Raw genomic sequence first — 14,931 nt, forward strand, 5'->3', positions numbered from 1 at the left:
ATTGATGTTTATGAATGGGGTTTGCCAGACCTAACCAGGTGGAGGGTAAACACCATTTACGTACCTTGTTTATTTGTGAAATAGCGTTTACGCACCTTTTTATTCAGTTAATTATCGTTTACCCATTTATTATTGCGTTCCCAGCATTGATCGATGCTCAGGAGGCTTCTTGATCTGAGTGCTAATCATGCCTACCTCTGCGAACGAGTGGAATCATGAGTAATTCATGTATGCTTGTTATGTTTGCCTTTTCCCCCGGAATTGGCTTGTTTGCAGCGCATTAATTCACTACTCTGTACGGGAAACTCCGCCCAGGACATAGAAAGGTGAAACAAATTAGCTCACCAGAGACCTACAGTAGCAAGTAGCAGAGAGATGCCATTGACAGTCAGAATTTTCTAAACATCCCTCGTCTCCTGCCGTGTCAACAGATATCCCCCAAACAAAAACCCCCTGACACTTGGAGAATAGTGTACAACTGGTAAATAGTCACAGATATTTCAGTCAACTAGGTATCTCAAGGGCTGGCTATTAGCCAGGTATCTAGCGATAACTATACTGAACAAAAATATCAACTCAACATGTCACAATTTTCAACAATTTCAACAATTTTACAGTTCATATAAGGAAATCAGTCAATTGAAATATGTCTGTTAGGCTCTAATCTATGGATTTCACATGATTGAATAAGGTGCCCAGCCATGGGTGGGCCTGGGAGGGCATAGGCCCACCCACTGGGGAGCCAATCAGAATACTTTTTTTCCCCACAAAAGGGCTTTATTACAGACAGAAATACTTCCCAGTTTCATCAGCTGTCCGGGTGGCTGGTCTTAGACAATCCCGCAGGTGAAGAAGCCGGATATGGAGATCCCTTGACTTTTTCCGCATTTTGTTGTTACAAAGTGGGATTTTTTTACCCCCTTTTTTCTCCCCAATTTTGTGGTATCCAATTGGTAGTAGTTAGTCTTGTCTCATCGTTGTAACTCCCATACGGACTCGGGAGAGGCTAAGGTCGAGAGCCATGCGTCAACCTAACCAAGCCGCACTGCTTTTTGACACAATGCCCATCCGACCCAGAAGCCAGCCGCACCAATGTGTCAGAGGAAACACCGTACACCTGGCGACCTGGTCAGCGTGCACTGCGCCCGGCCTGCCACAGGAGTCGCTAGTGCGCAATGAGACAAGGATATCCCTGCCGGCCAAACCCTCCCTAACCCGGACGAAGCTGGGCCAATTGTGTGCCGCATGGGCCTCCCAGGCTCAAACCCAGAATCTCGCCACCCGGGAGGCCTAATTGTAATTTTTTGTCAATGATCTACAAAAGACTGTCAAAGTGGGGGGAAGGGGGATTCTAACATTTGTAAACAAAGAAATAATATGAATAATAAAACACTAATATATCTTTATTAGATAAGTATTCAACCCCCTGAGTCAGTACACATTAGAATCACCTTTGGCAGTGATTACAGCTGTGGGTCTTTCTGGATAAGTCTCGAAGAGCTTTCCACACGTGGATTGTACAACATTTTCCAATTTATTATTTTCAAAATTCATGTTGGTTGTTGATCATTGCTAGACAACCATTTTCAGCTCTTGCCATTAGATTTTGAAGCAGATTTAAGTCCAAACGTAACTTAGCCACTCAGGAACATTCACTATCTTTTTGGTTAGCAACTCCATTGGAGATTTGATCTTTTTAAGTGTTTTAGGTTATTGTCCTGCTGAAAGGTGAATTCCATCTTCCAGTGTCTGGTGGAAAGGTTTCCCCCTCAAACCAGGTTTCCCTCTAGGAAAATGCCGTGTCTGACGTTTTTTATTCTTTTTGGAATGTAAATATTCCAAAACATGCATCCTGTATGCAACAAGGCACTAAAGTAATACTGCAAAAAAACTGCAAAGGAATACACTTTTTTGGCCTAACTGCAAAGCCTTAATGTATGGGGAAAACAAAACACATCACTGAGTAACTGTCTCATTTTCAAGCATGGTGGTGGCTGCATCATGGTATGGGTATGCTTGACATCGGCAAATACTGTGAAGGTTTTTAGGATAAAAAGAAAAGCAATGGTGCTAAGGACAGGCAAAATCCTAGAGGAAAATCTGCTTCAGTCTGCTTTACACCAAACACTGCAAGAGGAATTTATCTTTCAAAAGGACAATAACCTACAACACAAGGCCAAATCTACATTGGAGTTGCTTACCAAGAAGACAGTGAATGTTCCTGAGTCGCCAAGCTACAGTTTTGACTTGAATCTGCTTGAAAATCTATGGCAAGACGTGAACATTGCTGTCAAGCCATTATCCCCAACATCTTGACAGAGTTTGAATAATTTTAAAAAGAATAATGGGCAAATATTGGTGTGCAATGCTCTTAGAGACTCACAGCTGCCAAAGGAGTGATTCTAACATGTATTGACTCAGAGGTGAATACTTATCGAAGGAACATAAGTGTTTTATGTTCAAATAATTTGTAAAAAAATATATATAATTCTTTCTTTCACTTTGACATTAGAGTATTTTCTGTAGATCATTGGCAACAACAAAAAAAAGAAACCTTTGTAAAAACACAATAAAATGTGAAGAAATCCAAAGGGGGTGAATACTTATGATACCCACTGTACATCTAATCATGTAGAAGAGCAGAAGCTAAGATTTTGCACGCTCTTAGGTTAAGTTTGCCGTAGGTACAGCTTATTTTATTGGAGAACAGGCTAAACTGATCCAAGATCAGTATTTAGGGGCAACTTCACCTTAGAATGACTTGCTTTACTCAACTAAGGAAGATGAACCAGTGCCGACTTGTTGACAGTTAGGATCTGACTGCCATATTTGATCTCTCGCTGTCCAGGTGGCAATTGAGGCCCAAGGCATGGAGTCCCTGATCGCGGCCAAGCCGGACGAAGGCGAGGAGGACCTGGAGTCCTTCGCTGGGATGTCGGCTCTGCTTTTCGACGTCCAGCTACGGCCTGTGACCTTCTTCAAGGGCTACAGTGACCTCATGTCCAAGATGTTCTCCATGTCCGGCGAGCCCATGAACGTGGTAAAGGGCCTGATCCTGCTCACTGACCACTCTCAGGTTGGCATCCTTAAATCAATTAATCAACCAATCAGTCAATCGATCAATCAAACTTTATTTAGAGTGTATTTTTTTAATGACACCCCACAAATAAAATGTTCTACTGTATCATATAAAGTCGCTGATATCTCAGACATTTTTAACAATTTTCTTCATATAGACTCAATTAAACTATTATAGGTGTTGGTATCCGCCTAGGCCACATTTTAGTTGTCAGTGCCTTCTTCAGCCACTTGGTTTCAAACCATTCTGACACTAGCACTCACTGGCCCGGACGGGCAAGCAGCTATTGTGATTTTACTCCTGTTTTCTCATTCTCTCTTTCAGGTCATCCAGCTTCAGTCTGGGCTGAAGGCCAATGCCGAGTTCCAGGGTGGCTTGGCCATCGACATCTCAGGAGGCATGGAGGTCAGCCTGTGGTACAGGGAGTCAAAGACCAGCGTCAACAACAGGTAGGGAACCTGGGTTCAATAGTGATGGGCAGGATGATAACAGAAACACTTTTTCAATTTGATCATTCTTCTCATATGTTGCCTGATTGTACTCAGTCATGCTTATCATTGGATAGTTTTTAATAATCATCGAACGATAATGACAAAAGGTTTTTGGTGGGCTCAGATTAGAGAAATAGGCCAAAATTCAATCCAATGCGTGTTATAGAACAACTGAATTTTAAAGGTAAGTTATGCTTAAGCCGACATGCTCAACATTTACAAACTCAATTGGTAATACATGATTGACAATGGTGAGGATTGACGTTAAGGGTTGATCTAAAAATGATGACTGATTCATTTCATACACTGATTCATAGAGCATGTTCGCGAATAGTGATGTGACTATTCTTGTCTCATCAGATATATGTGAAGGTGACATTTCATTCAGCTCTAGATTAGAGTAGTTGACTGATTGATGCTTCCTGTTAATGCAAACACAATAGCCATTTCAACCAGAGAATATCAATCAATCAAATGTATTTATGAAGCCATTTTTACATCAGGAAATGTCACAAAGTGCTGTACAGAAACCCAGCCTAAAACCACAAACAGCAGGCAATGCATATGAAGAATAACGGTGGCTAGGAAAAACTCCCTAGAAAGGTCAGAACCGAGGGAGAAACCTAGAGAGGAACCAGGCTCTGAGGGGTGGCCAGTCCTCTTCTGGCTGTGCCGGGTGGAGATTATAACAGTATATGGCCAAGATGTTCAAATGTTCATAGATGACCAGCAGGGTCAGATAATGATAATCAGTGGTTGTAGAGGGTGCAACAGGACAGCACCTCAGGAGTAAATGTAAGTTGGCTTTTCATAGCCGACCATTCAGCAGTAGAGAGAGAGTCCAAAACAGCAGGTCCGGGACAAGGTAGCACATCCAGTGAACAGGTCAGGGTTCCATAGCCGCAGGCAGAACAGTTGAAACTAGCCAGGAGGAGAGGAAAGAGGGAATACATAAATTCACACAGGACACCGGATGAGACAGGAGAAATACTCCAGATATAAGACTGATCCTAGCCTCCCGACACACAAACTATTGCAGCATAAATACTGGAGGCTGAGACAGGAGCAGTCGGGAGACACTGTAGCCCTGTCTGACGATACTCCCGGACAGGGCCAAACAGGCAGGATATAACCCCACCCACTTTGCCAAAGCACAGCCCCCACACCACTAGAGGGATATCTTCAACCACCAACCTACTACCCTGAGACAAGGCCGTGTATAGCCCACGAAGATCTCAGCCATGGCACGAACGCGAGGGGGGCGCCAACCCGGACAGGAAGATCACATCAGTGACTCAACCCACTCAATTGATTCATGGAAGTGCACCATTAAGCCAGTGACTCAGCCCCCATAATAGGGTTTGAGGCAGAGAATCCCAGTGGAGAGAGGGGAACCGGCCAGGCAGAGACAGCAAGGGCGGTTCGTCGCTCCAGTGCCTTTCTGTTCACCTTCACACCCCTGGGCCAGACTACAGTCAATCATAGTACCTACTGAAGAGATGAATCTTCAATAAACACTTAAAGTCGAGACCGAGTCTACGTCTCTCACATGGATAGGCAGACCATTCCATAAAAATGGAGCTCTATATGAGAAAGCCCTGCCTCTAGCTGTTTGCTTAGAAATTCTAGGACAGTAAGGAGGTCTGCATCTTGTGACCGTAGCGTACGTGTAGGTATGTAGGGATGCGCTTGTTATGTTCAAAATAGGAGAAGGCCAAGTACAGGAAGCTGCTCTTTCAGTAGTTTAGTTGGAATAGGGTCCAGTATGCAGCTTGAAGGTTTAGAGGCCAAGAGATATAGGATTCAAAAACTTGAGTGTCTCCCTTGATCTTAGGTCCTGGCATTGTTTTGCAGACTCAGGACAACTAAGCTTTGGAGAAATACGCAGATTTAAATAGGAGTCTGTCATTTGCTTTCTAATGATCATGATCTGTGGCAGCGAGTAGGTCCGGAGACATGTTGGACAAAACCCACTGAGTCGATGATGGCTCCAAAAGCCTTTCGGAGTGGGTCTGTGGACTTTCCCATGAAATGTGCTGTCGTAAATGTTAGGAACACCTCTGCCTTTGCGGGATGCGCGGGGGATATGGTCACTAGGTGTAACCAGGAGGTGAGGCCTCATTTAAGACGGTAAATTCATCATGCTTAAGCACCCCTCCAGCTAGGATGGAGTTCGTCACTCCTCAGCAGGCCAGTCTTGGTCCTGTTTGAGGGTGAGTCCCAGAAAGAGGGCCAAATATCTACAAATTCTATCTTTTGGGAGGGACAGAAAACAGTTTTCAACCAGCGATTGAGTTGTGAGACTGCTGTAGAGCTCATCACTCGCCCTAACTGATCAAGTAGATAAATGTGTGACATCATCCAGTGATTAAAATGGAGATGGAATTGTTAGAATCTAGATGGGTGCTTTACAGTTCCAAGGCTTTACAGGAATCAGGGACCATATTCATAAAGGGCCGGATTTTAGTAAATGTACACCTTTTCCTTCGCACGCCTTTCCTACGCACTTCTCAGATGTTGGTATTCAGACTTACCTGGTGTGTAAACAGGCTTTGTAGGCTTGGTTCCCTTTTGTGCGCCGAATCAATTTGAACACTCCCGCTGGCCAACAGATTTTATCTTGGAGTTTTCATTCAATAGGTTTTTCAGTACATTTATCTAAAGCCATCCCTTTAAATTTGGTGTAGCTTTTTTAATTAGAATTTTCTCGACAGACTCAGTAGAATATATGGCGAGATCGGTTCAGAGTATTAGGGATCAATGAAAGAAAACCATGTAAATACACTCATATTCGTGTCCTTTTCAGCACCAATTGGTTGATGAAAGAAATACTCTGATCTTGTATATCACTTAGGGTTAGGAAAGTATTTATGAATAATACAAAAAAAATGGTTTGAAGAGTCTGTTATGCACAAAATATATTGGTGATTCATCCTGAAAGTTGGCATATTCAATTGTTAAATCCCTGAAATATTGGAAGGTGAGATAAGTGTAGAATTGGGGTTGAACAGTAGTTGTAAAAATCTACCCTAATAATTCTCACTAATCATGGAACTGTGATGAAGACGGTCCAGTCATCGTGAGCCAAGCTCCAGGTTTTAACTGCTGGTTTGCGTTCCAGAATGATTAAAATAGGCTACATGTCCCAAATTATTGCACAACTTGTAATATGTTAGCTTAATATATTTATTTAACTAGGCAAGTCAGTTAAGAACAAATTCTTATTTATGTAAATGATCCACTATTGCCAGCGGTCCTCAGGAACAGCCACGCTAATGTGACACAGAAAAGATGGGTAAACTAACGATGTAATGGAATGATACAAAAGGTAAGAAAACTAATACTAAAGTCAGTGACCGTTATAAATGTATGTAGGTATATCTGATGGTGGCTACCGATAGTGGCTAATATTTTACACAATACAAATTGTAAAAAATACAGTGAAAGGTATATTATAATTGAAACATTCTTGAAATCATAAATCAACTCAGTAGGTTTGGCACTATACTGCCATTTGCTCATGGCTACAGAAGCCTATAGCTAGGTCTCCAAATTTCATCCTAAGTTTAAGGCCAGCATTTCATCAACTTCACTGGGGAAAGGTGATATGTTGATATGCTTCAGTTTGCTGCCATATGACTGGTTTTGCATTTGTCTCCAGCATTCATAAGGTAAAATATATCAAAAACAATTGTAAATTATATTTACAATCCACTTATCCAAATGGTTTACTAATTTACTTAGCTCCATTGCATGGACAATGGTGTTAATTCTTTCTGAAAAAATTAATTAGATGTTCCACATGGAACCGACAGATTCCTCAACCTTATTCATCATTTCATCGCGTATAAAGGTGGTGGAATTATGAGGGAGTAAAGGTCAGAATACAGTGTAGACACACCTCCGCCACACCTTCATTTCTTTGATCTCAAACGAATAACGAATAACGGGTGAATAGCATGCTATTCTAATGCTAATCCTCATTTAAAGGTTGGAACACTCATAGAGAGGAAAGTGCATAAAGGGGAATTAGGTTCCATTTAAACATGCTTAACTCTGGTCGGAATTCCCCCCAAAGCATCTCAGACTAGGATCAGGTCTCCTCTGTCCATGTTGTAATCTTATTCAAAAAGGCAAAACTGATCATAGATCAGCAATCCTACCATGAGGCATTTAATTCCAGTGCTTGAATCACCTATTTGAGCCTAATGGTCTTGTCTCGACAATGTCAAGTTGTTTTGTCTAGTCAAAATTATGTTACCCAAGATCTGATTTGGTTGGTCTGATCTTAGTGCCATTGGGATTGTTCCTTCAAATATACTAGTTGAAGAAATGACATTTGCTCGATTCATGACTTCCTAAACGTGGAACACTGATCCAGATACTGTAGATAGACTTCTGCTGCTTTCTTGGTCTTTGTTTTGCAATGGCATTTTAGGTGGCATTCTGTGTTGGGTCAAAGTCAACGAGGGGAATGGCAGAGGCAGGTGTATGGATCAGGGGCAGTCGTAATGTACCTCCTCTCCTCTGATAATAGACCAGCAGGCTATCTATAGGAACAGAACAAACATCTTTGCCAAGGCATGCTTAGACAGACAGACAGACAGACAGACAGACAGACAGACAGACCTCTGTCTACCATCAGTCACCACCTGTTCATTTTATGTTGAGTCAAAAGGCATTTTACTGGTCAAAGACTTGCAAAATGCAATTGAATCTTAATTTGAGAAAATGAACAATTTATTCTCATCCACCCATGAGTTTTTGTAATTGTGTCTATTTTCAGGGGAGCCATGGTGGTGACTGGGAATGTGACCGTGGACATGGACTTTGTGCGCACTGGGATGGAGGTGAGCTTTGAGACAGAGGCGTCTCTAGACTTTATCACCACGGTCCAGTTCTCGGAGTACCCTTTCCTGGTGTGCATGCAGATGGACAAGACCACCTTCCCCTTCAGGTAGGCCAGGGCTAAGACCAATTGCAGCCTAGTGAATTCTACATTGTATTTTCAGTGAATTATGAATGAGTTAATGGCTCATTATAATTCCACTCTGAGCTGTCTCTGATTACATAGCTCATGAATTGACATAGTCCCTTATTGCAGTGAGTCCCTAACAAAATACGAGAGCCTGCCATCGGGGAAGAGCTACGTGTCACGCATGGGCCACAAGCAGCTGTTGCCTGGCTCAGAGTTCCCACTCCACCAGGAGAACTCCAACATGTGCAAGAGGGTGTTTGACTCAGACTGGTAGTCTTCTCTGGGTCAATCCATCGGTAAGAAGATGGAAGATCTTTTGCAGAGTGTAGAGTTATGGATCAACAACTCTATTTTGTTATTATGTCACAGTGTAAACAGTGTGTTGTATGAGGCGGATAAATGGATGCTAGCTAGTTAAGATATGACCATTGTAAAATGTGTGCCTTTTTTGTTGATCTGATTGGAAAATGGGCAACATTTTTCACCGCTTTACGTCGGAGTTCAGTTTACTGAAAAATTGCTAACTAGAGGCTAACTTGTTAGCTGTTTACTACTATTTATCTCCCTTTCGATCCCACAACACAATGCGTTATTTACAGTGTGACAATAGTGAAATAAGGTTATTCTTTTAATGAGTCCTACTTGAAATTCTGTCTGGAGAGTTATTTATTATTATTTTTTAAAGCTATCCAGGAACACCTACTGTATCGCACCACAGGCAAAAAACATTAAATGGATTTCTTTTTTTTTTTTACAACATAAACATGTTTTTATTTCAAATCAGGAATTTCTCTGGTGACTTAATGAATTTGTTTGCATATCTATTTATATGGGTAGATGAGTACCACATTATGTGGTATATACCCAATATAGCTATGTGATACAACACCATATTCACCTATGTAAATATGGTACATAGCTTTGGGTGAGTTGATGCTATAGTTGAATTTGCTGTAATTTACATAAATGCTCACATTACACAGTTTCTAGTTTGTGGATGTGGTTTCCATGGCTACAGAGATTGAATTACACTAAAGTAATTGCGTAACAATGTAATCATTACTTGATTCACTCTGTAACAAGCTTGAAGGAGCTGTTACATGAGACCAGATAACACAGGGTTCATTTATTTAATTAATTTCTATAATTTGAATTTATGGATGTTAAACATGTATATCAATAGGAAAATGTATGAAGAATGTATTTACATTTGTAATTGGGCCTATTTACATAATTTGGTCCTGTATCCCTAAGAAATGTGACTTAATATTATAATTATTACATTAAACCTTTGATATATATTTTTTTGTACCGTAGTTTGAGATCAGTTTGTTAGGTTTGTACTTGACCAACAACAAAGAGTGCACTGGAACCACTATGCCCCATTGACTTGTAAGTGTATAAGAAATTGTACATACAGTATGCAGTGCTTTTCTGGCATTACACTAGTGTGTATGTGTAAGATTATTTTCAAAAAAGATATGAAAAACAATTTCCATTCTGGTTGTCTTTTGACCTTTCCCACTAATATTACTGACCTGCACTTGGCCGTTGTGCCTACTTGGTTAAGCTAAGAACACTGGCTTACCTGACATGTCTTTTAGTTAATAATAGATTTTCTGTGTGGCTTCTTCAGGTTGACAATTTTAACGCATGTCAATCATAGTAGAAAGTTATGGGAAGAAGTACAGTACATAAGGGATATTTACAGATAGTGCCTTCAGAAAGTATTCATACCCCTTGATTTATTCCACATTTTGTTGTTACAGACAGAATTAAGAATGGATTAAATATTTTTCTTTCACCCATCTACACACCCCATAATGACAAAGTGAAAACCTGTTTTAAAACATTTTTGCAAATGTATTGAAAATGAAATATAAATGATCAAATCTACATAAGTATTCATGCCCCTTTGCTCTGACACGTCAAATTGAGCTCCAATGCATCCAATTTCCTTTGACCATACTTGAGATGTCACTACAACTTGATTGGAGCCCACCAGAAACTATACCATGAACTCCAAGGAACTGTCTGTAGATCTGCAAGATGATAGAATTGTGATGAGGCATATATCTGGGGTAGAAAACCATGTATATAGTTTCCAAAAGCACAGTGGTCTCCATCATTGGGAAATTGAAAAAATTACCCAGACTTTGCCTAGAGCTGGCCATCCGACCAAACTGAGCAACCGGACAAGAAGGACCTTGGTCAGGGAGGTGACCAAGAACCAAATGACAACTCTGACAGAACTAGAGAGCGCTTTGGCAGAGAAGGAAGAACCTGCCAGAAAACACGACCGTCTCTGCAGCACTTCACCAATCTGGACTTTATGGGGGAGTGGCCAAACGGAAGCCACTCCTGTGAAAAAGGCATGTGAAATACTCCGAGCATAAGGCAAAAGATTCTGTGGTCTGATGAGACAAATACTACGCTGTGGCCTGAATGCAAAGCACTATGTCTGGAGAAAACCAGGCACAGCTCATCACCCGTCTAACACCAACCCTAATGTGAAGCATGGGGATGCTTTTCAGGGGCAGAGACTGGCAAGGCTAGAGGGAGCAAATAACGGAGCCAAGTACAGGCAAATCCTTAATGAGAACCAGCCTCAGAGTGCAAAGGAAGATTACAGGCAAGGCAATGCTGGAATGGCTTCAGAACAAGAATGTGAAAGTCCTTGAGTGGCCCAGCCAAAGCTCCCCTGTTAACAGAGCTTGAGAAAATCTGCAAGGAAGAATGGGAGAAATTCAGGCTTTAACACAACAAAATGTGGAATAAGTCAATAGGTAGGAATACTTTCTGAAGGCAATGTATGTTTACAGGATATGGTTAAAAAGTAATTTCACAAGCCTATTAACGTTGCACTTTAGTAATGATTTATAGTATAAAAAACATCAAATGTGGGAAACCAAGTCCTGTTATGTTTTTTACACTTTGTGTTAATGGCATTTAGCATAAGCAAAGTATGTCATCCAAGGGAGAGCATTGATTCTGGATGCCTAATTGACCCCTAACCCCTACAGACTCAGTCTTGTCAATCTGAGATATAAGCATCATGTAAATCACTTCATCTTGTCTTATGATTGGCTGGGTGGAAATGTCGCCATATCACCTCCACCTATCCAATCCTGTCAGATCTACGGAGTGGCTAGGGATTAAGGGCCAGGGGTTGATTTGGAAATCAGCATGATATGAGAGTGAGTGAGTGTGTGAAGGAGCACTGAATGAGTAGTGCACCCATTTGCTGACCGGGGTGAGTCAATAAATCGTGTCTGGCCTTGTGTCACAGTTGTGACATCAGAGCCCCCGGTTGGCATCCAAGCACAACAACAGGGCCTTATAGGAGATTCTTTAGGAAGTACAGAGAGCAGCTGGGAGCGAGGGGTTGTCTGCCAGTCTCACTGCCTCCATGGCAACGATGTAAACACACCAGCAAACTGTCAGATTGAACTTAAGCCCAGGCCGGGTGAGGTTTCAGGGCCATCAGAAAGCTAACCTTGCACCCTTTGGCAGACTCCAACACTTTTATGTGTCTCTCCAAGTAAATCAATTTGCTCCTCTTGTTTTTCTCGGGATGCATTTTTTCAGGAGCAGATTCAGTAGAGCAGAAAGAAACAGAAATTATACGAATTGACCAGAAAAACACTGGTTGGGACACCACTTAGTGTGTTTAAAGATAGCTGTGATTCCAAACGCTTTGATCACTGTCAGTATGTTATGGAAGTACCTTAGCAAAGAAAAATGGACACAAGCAAGACAACCATGATGAGCAACATACGCAACAGACTGTTAATTAGCTTGCAATTTGATTTATTCCAAACACTTATAGGCTTTTGGGCCTACAGCGTGTTCTTTTCACCTCAGTCTACTTGTCATATTTCATCACCATCACCTTGCAAGTGCAAACATGGCACTGCTTCATCTAACAAACTCTGCATTGACCTCCCGGTCTCGTGCTCCTTCTTAGGCCGCCATCTTAAGTACGTAAAGCATAATACTTTCACAATACATACATAATGTCACTTTTGTATGACTGTCTTGCAGACACCAAGCCTAATGTAGCCACTCAATCATAATAGCGCCGTTCTTTCTCATGCATTCATTCACGTACATTTCTCCCATCGCAAAATTACTTCCCCATCAGTCTTTCATTCTTTTCAACATCTTTCAAAAAGCAAGCATTTACACAGAATGTTTCTTTCATTGGGCATCAGGGAACATGAAAGCAAGTAGATTTATGGGCTTTGGGAGGGATGTTGTGCTTAGGTGAAGCTGTAAACTGAGATTTCTTATTCAATGACTCATAATTTATGCTACAGTGTGTCTGGGTAGTTCTTTACTAAATTATGTTATCACTTTTACTAAGCTTAACATATATCATGTCAAATCATGACTGTTCATGTTAGTGACAAATTATAACTCAGTAAGTTATGAAATGCTAACATCAGCTAAGTTGAGCTAAAATGTAATGTAACTTTTCAGAAATGGACAATGAAGAGACATAAAGGTAATGACAGTGTAATGACATATTTCTGTTGTAGTCAGCTAGACTAGAACATCTAACATTACCAAATTAAATACACATATTTACACAGTGCCTTCATACAGTATTTATAACCCTTGACTTATTCCACCCTTTCTTCTGTTACAGACAGAATTCAAAATTGATTAAATTGATTTTTTTTCTCACCCATCTACACACTTAATGACAAAGTGAAAACATGGTTCATGAAATGTTTGCTAATTTATTGAAAATGAAATAAAGAAATATCTCATTTACATAAATATTCACACCCCTGAGTCAATACTTTGTAGAAGCACTTTTGGCAGCAATTACAGCTGTGAGTCTTTCTATGTAAGCCTCTAAGAGTTTCCACACCTGGATTGTGCAACATGTTCCCATTATTCTTTAAAAAAGTATTCAAGCTCTGTCAAATTGGTTGTTAATCATTGCTAGACAACCATTTTGAGGTCTTGCCATAAATTTTGACCTAGATTTAAGTCAAAACTGTAACTCGGCCAGTCAGGAACATTCACTGTCTTCTTGGTAAGCAACTCCAGTGTAGATTTGGCTTTATGTTTTAGGTTATTGTCATCTGCCAGTGTCTGGTGGGAAGCAGACTGAACCTTTGCTTAGTTCAGTTACGTTTCTTTTTTATCCTGAAAAACTCCCCAGTCCTTAACAATTACAAGCATACCCATACCACGATGCAGCCACCACTATGCTTGAAAAGATGGAAAGGGGTACTTAGTAATGTGTTGTATTGGATTTGCCCCAAACATAACACTTTGTATTCAGGACCTAAAGTGAACTGCTTTGCCACATTTTTTACAGTATAGTGCCTTGTTGGAATATTTTTATTTTGTACAGGCTTCCTTCTTTTCACTCTGTTAATTAGGTTAGTATTGTGGAGTAACTACAATGTTGATTATCCATTTTATCCTATCACAGCCATTCAACCTTGTAACTGTTTTAAAGTCACCATTGGCATCATGGTAAAATCCCTGACCGGTTTCCTTCCTCTCCGGCAACAGAGTTAGGAAGGAAGCCTGTATCTTTGTAGTGACTGAGTATATTGATACACCATCCAAAGTGTAATTAATAACTTCACCATGCTCAAAGGGATATTCAATGTCAGATTTTTTTTTACCCATCTACCAATAGGTGCCCTTCTTTGCGAGGTATTGGGAAAACTCCATGGTCTGTGTTTCCAATTCACTGCTCGACTGAGGGACCTTACACAAAATTGTATGTGTGGTGTACAGAGAGGATATAGTCATTAAAAAAGTAATGTTAAACACTGTTATTGCACACAGAGTGAGCCCATGCAATTGGAAAAAAAAGAAATAGTAAACATTTCTAAAAACATTATTCCACTTTGACATTATTGGGTATTGTATGTGACACAAAACCTAAATTTAACCCATTTTAAATGCAGGCTGTAACACAACAAAAATGTTGGAAAAGTCAATCGTTTCTGAAGGCACTGTAAGTAGTGTGAATGTACTGTTCAGAAAAATGTGCTACTTTGTGTCAGAATTCAATTAGACTACATTCTAGTATTCAACAATTCATCAGGATAATGTGTAACGAATTTCCTTTTGAAGGACAAGAAACATCATCAACCAATTTTCAACTGTTATAGTATGCACTGCGATTGGTTGGTGAATAAAATAATTTAGCTGGCCTGCCAAGTGCACAAACGTGCCCAACAGCAATTACAAACCCTTAAGAAGGAAATTCAGTTTACATACCACAGTATATGAACCATTTCATAAAAACCAACAACACAAGACATGATATGTCAAAAAAAAAATACATTGTCTTCTTTGGTTTGACATTTTGAAAGGTATCATGTTTGACGTTTGAATCCAAATGTTTG

At 40.5% G+C, this 14,931-nt stretch overlaps 2 protein-coding genes across 2 annotated transcripts in view; one reads left to right on the forward strand and one right to left on the reverse strand.

The window, feature by feature from the left end:
• Positions 1-10,040, forward strand: part of LOC110534276 (microsomal triglyceride transfer protein) — a 31,971-nt gene extending 21,931 nt beyond the window's left edge. Inside the window, exons 14-17 of the mRNA XM_021619040.3 lie at positions 2,849-3,076; positions 3,404-3,528; positions 8,357-8,527; positions 8,675-10,040. Coding sequence (XP_021474715.2) covers positions 2,849-3,076; positions 3,404-3,528; positions 8,357-8,527; positions 8,675-8,822 — 672 coding nt within the window. The 3' untranslated portion in view covers positions 8,823-10,040. The remainder of the gene's footprint in view (positions 1-2,848; positions 3,077-3,403; positions 3,529-8,356; positions 8,528-8,674) is intronic.
• The window catches only part of LOC110534275 (uncharacterized protein C4orf54), a 34,170-nt gene continuing 22,354 nt past the window's right edge, over positions 3,116-14,931 (reverse strand). Inside the window, exon 2 of the mRNA XM_090187135.1 lies at positions 3,116-3,490. The gene's annotated coding sequence lies outside the window, so the exon portion shown is untranslated. The remainder of the gene's footprint in view (positions 3,491-14,931) is intronic.

Source organism: Oncorhynchus mykiss, chromosome 10, assembly GCF_057628025.1.
Source record: "Oncorhynchus mykiss isolate SJ-2025 chromosome 10, ASM5762802v1, whole genome shotgun sequence".
NCBI classification, from domain to species: domain Eukaryota; kingdom Metazoa; phylum Chordata; class Actinopteri; order Salmoniformes; family Salmonidae; genus Oncorhynchus; species Oncorhynchus mykiss.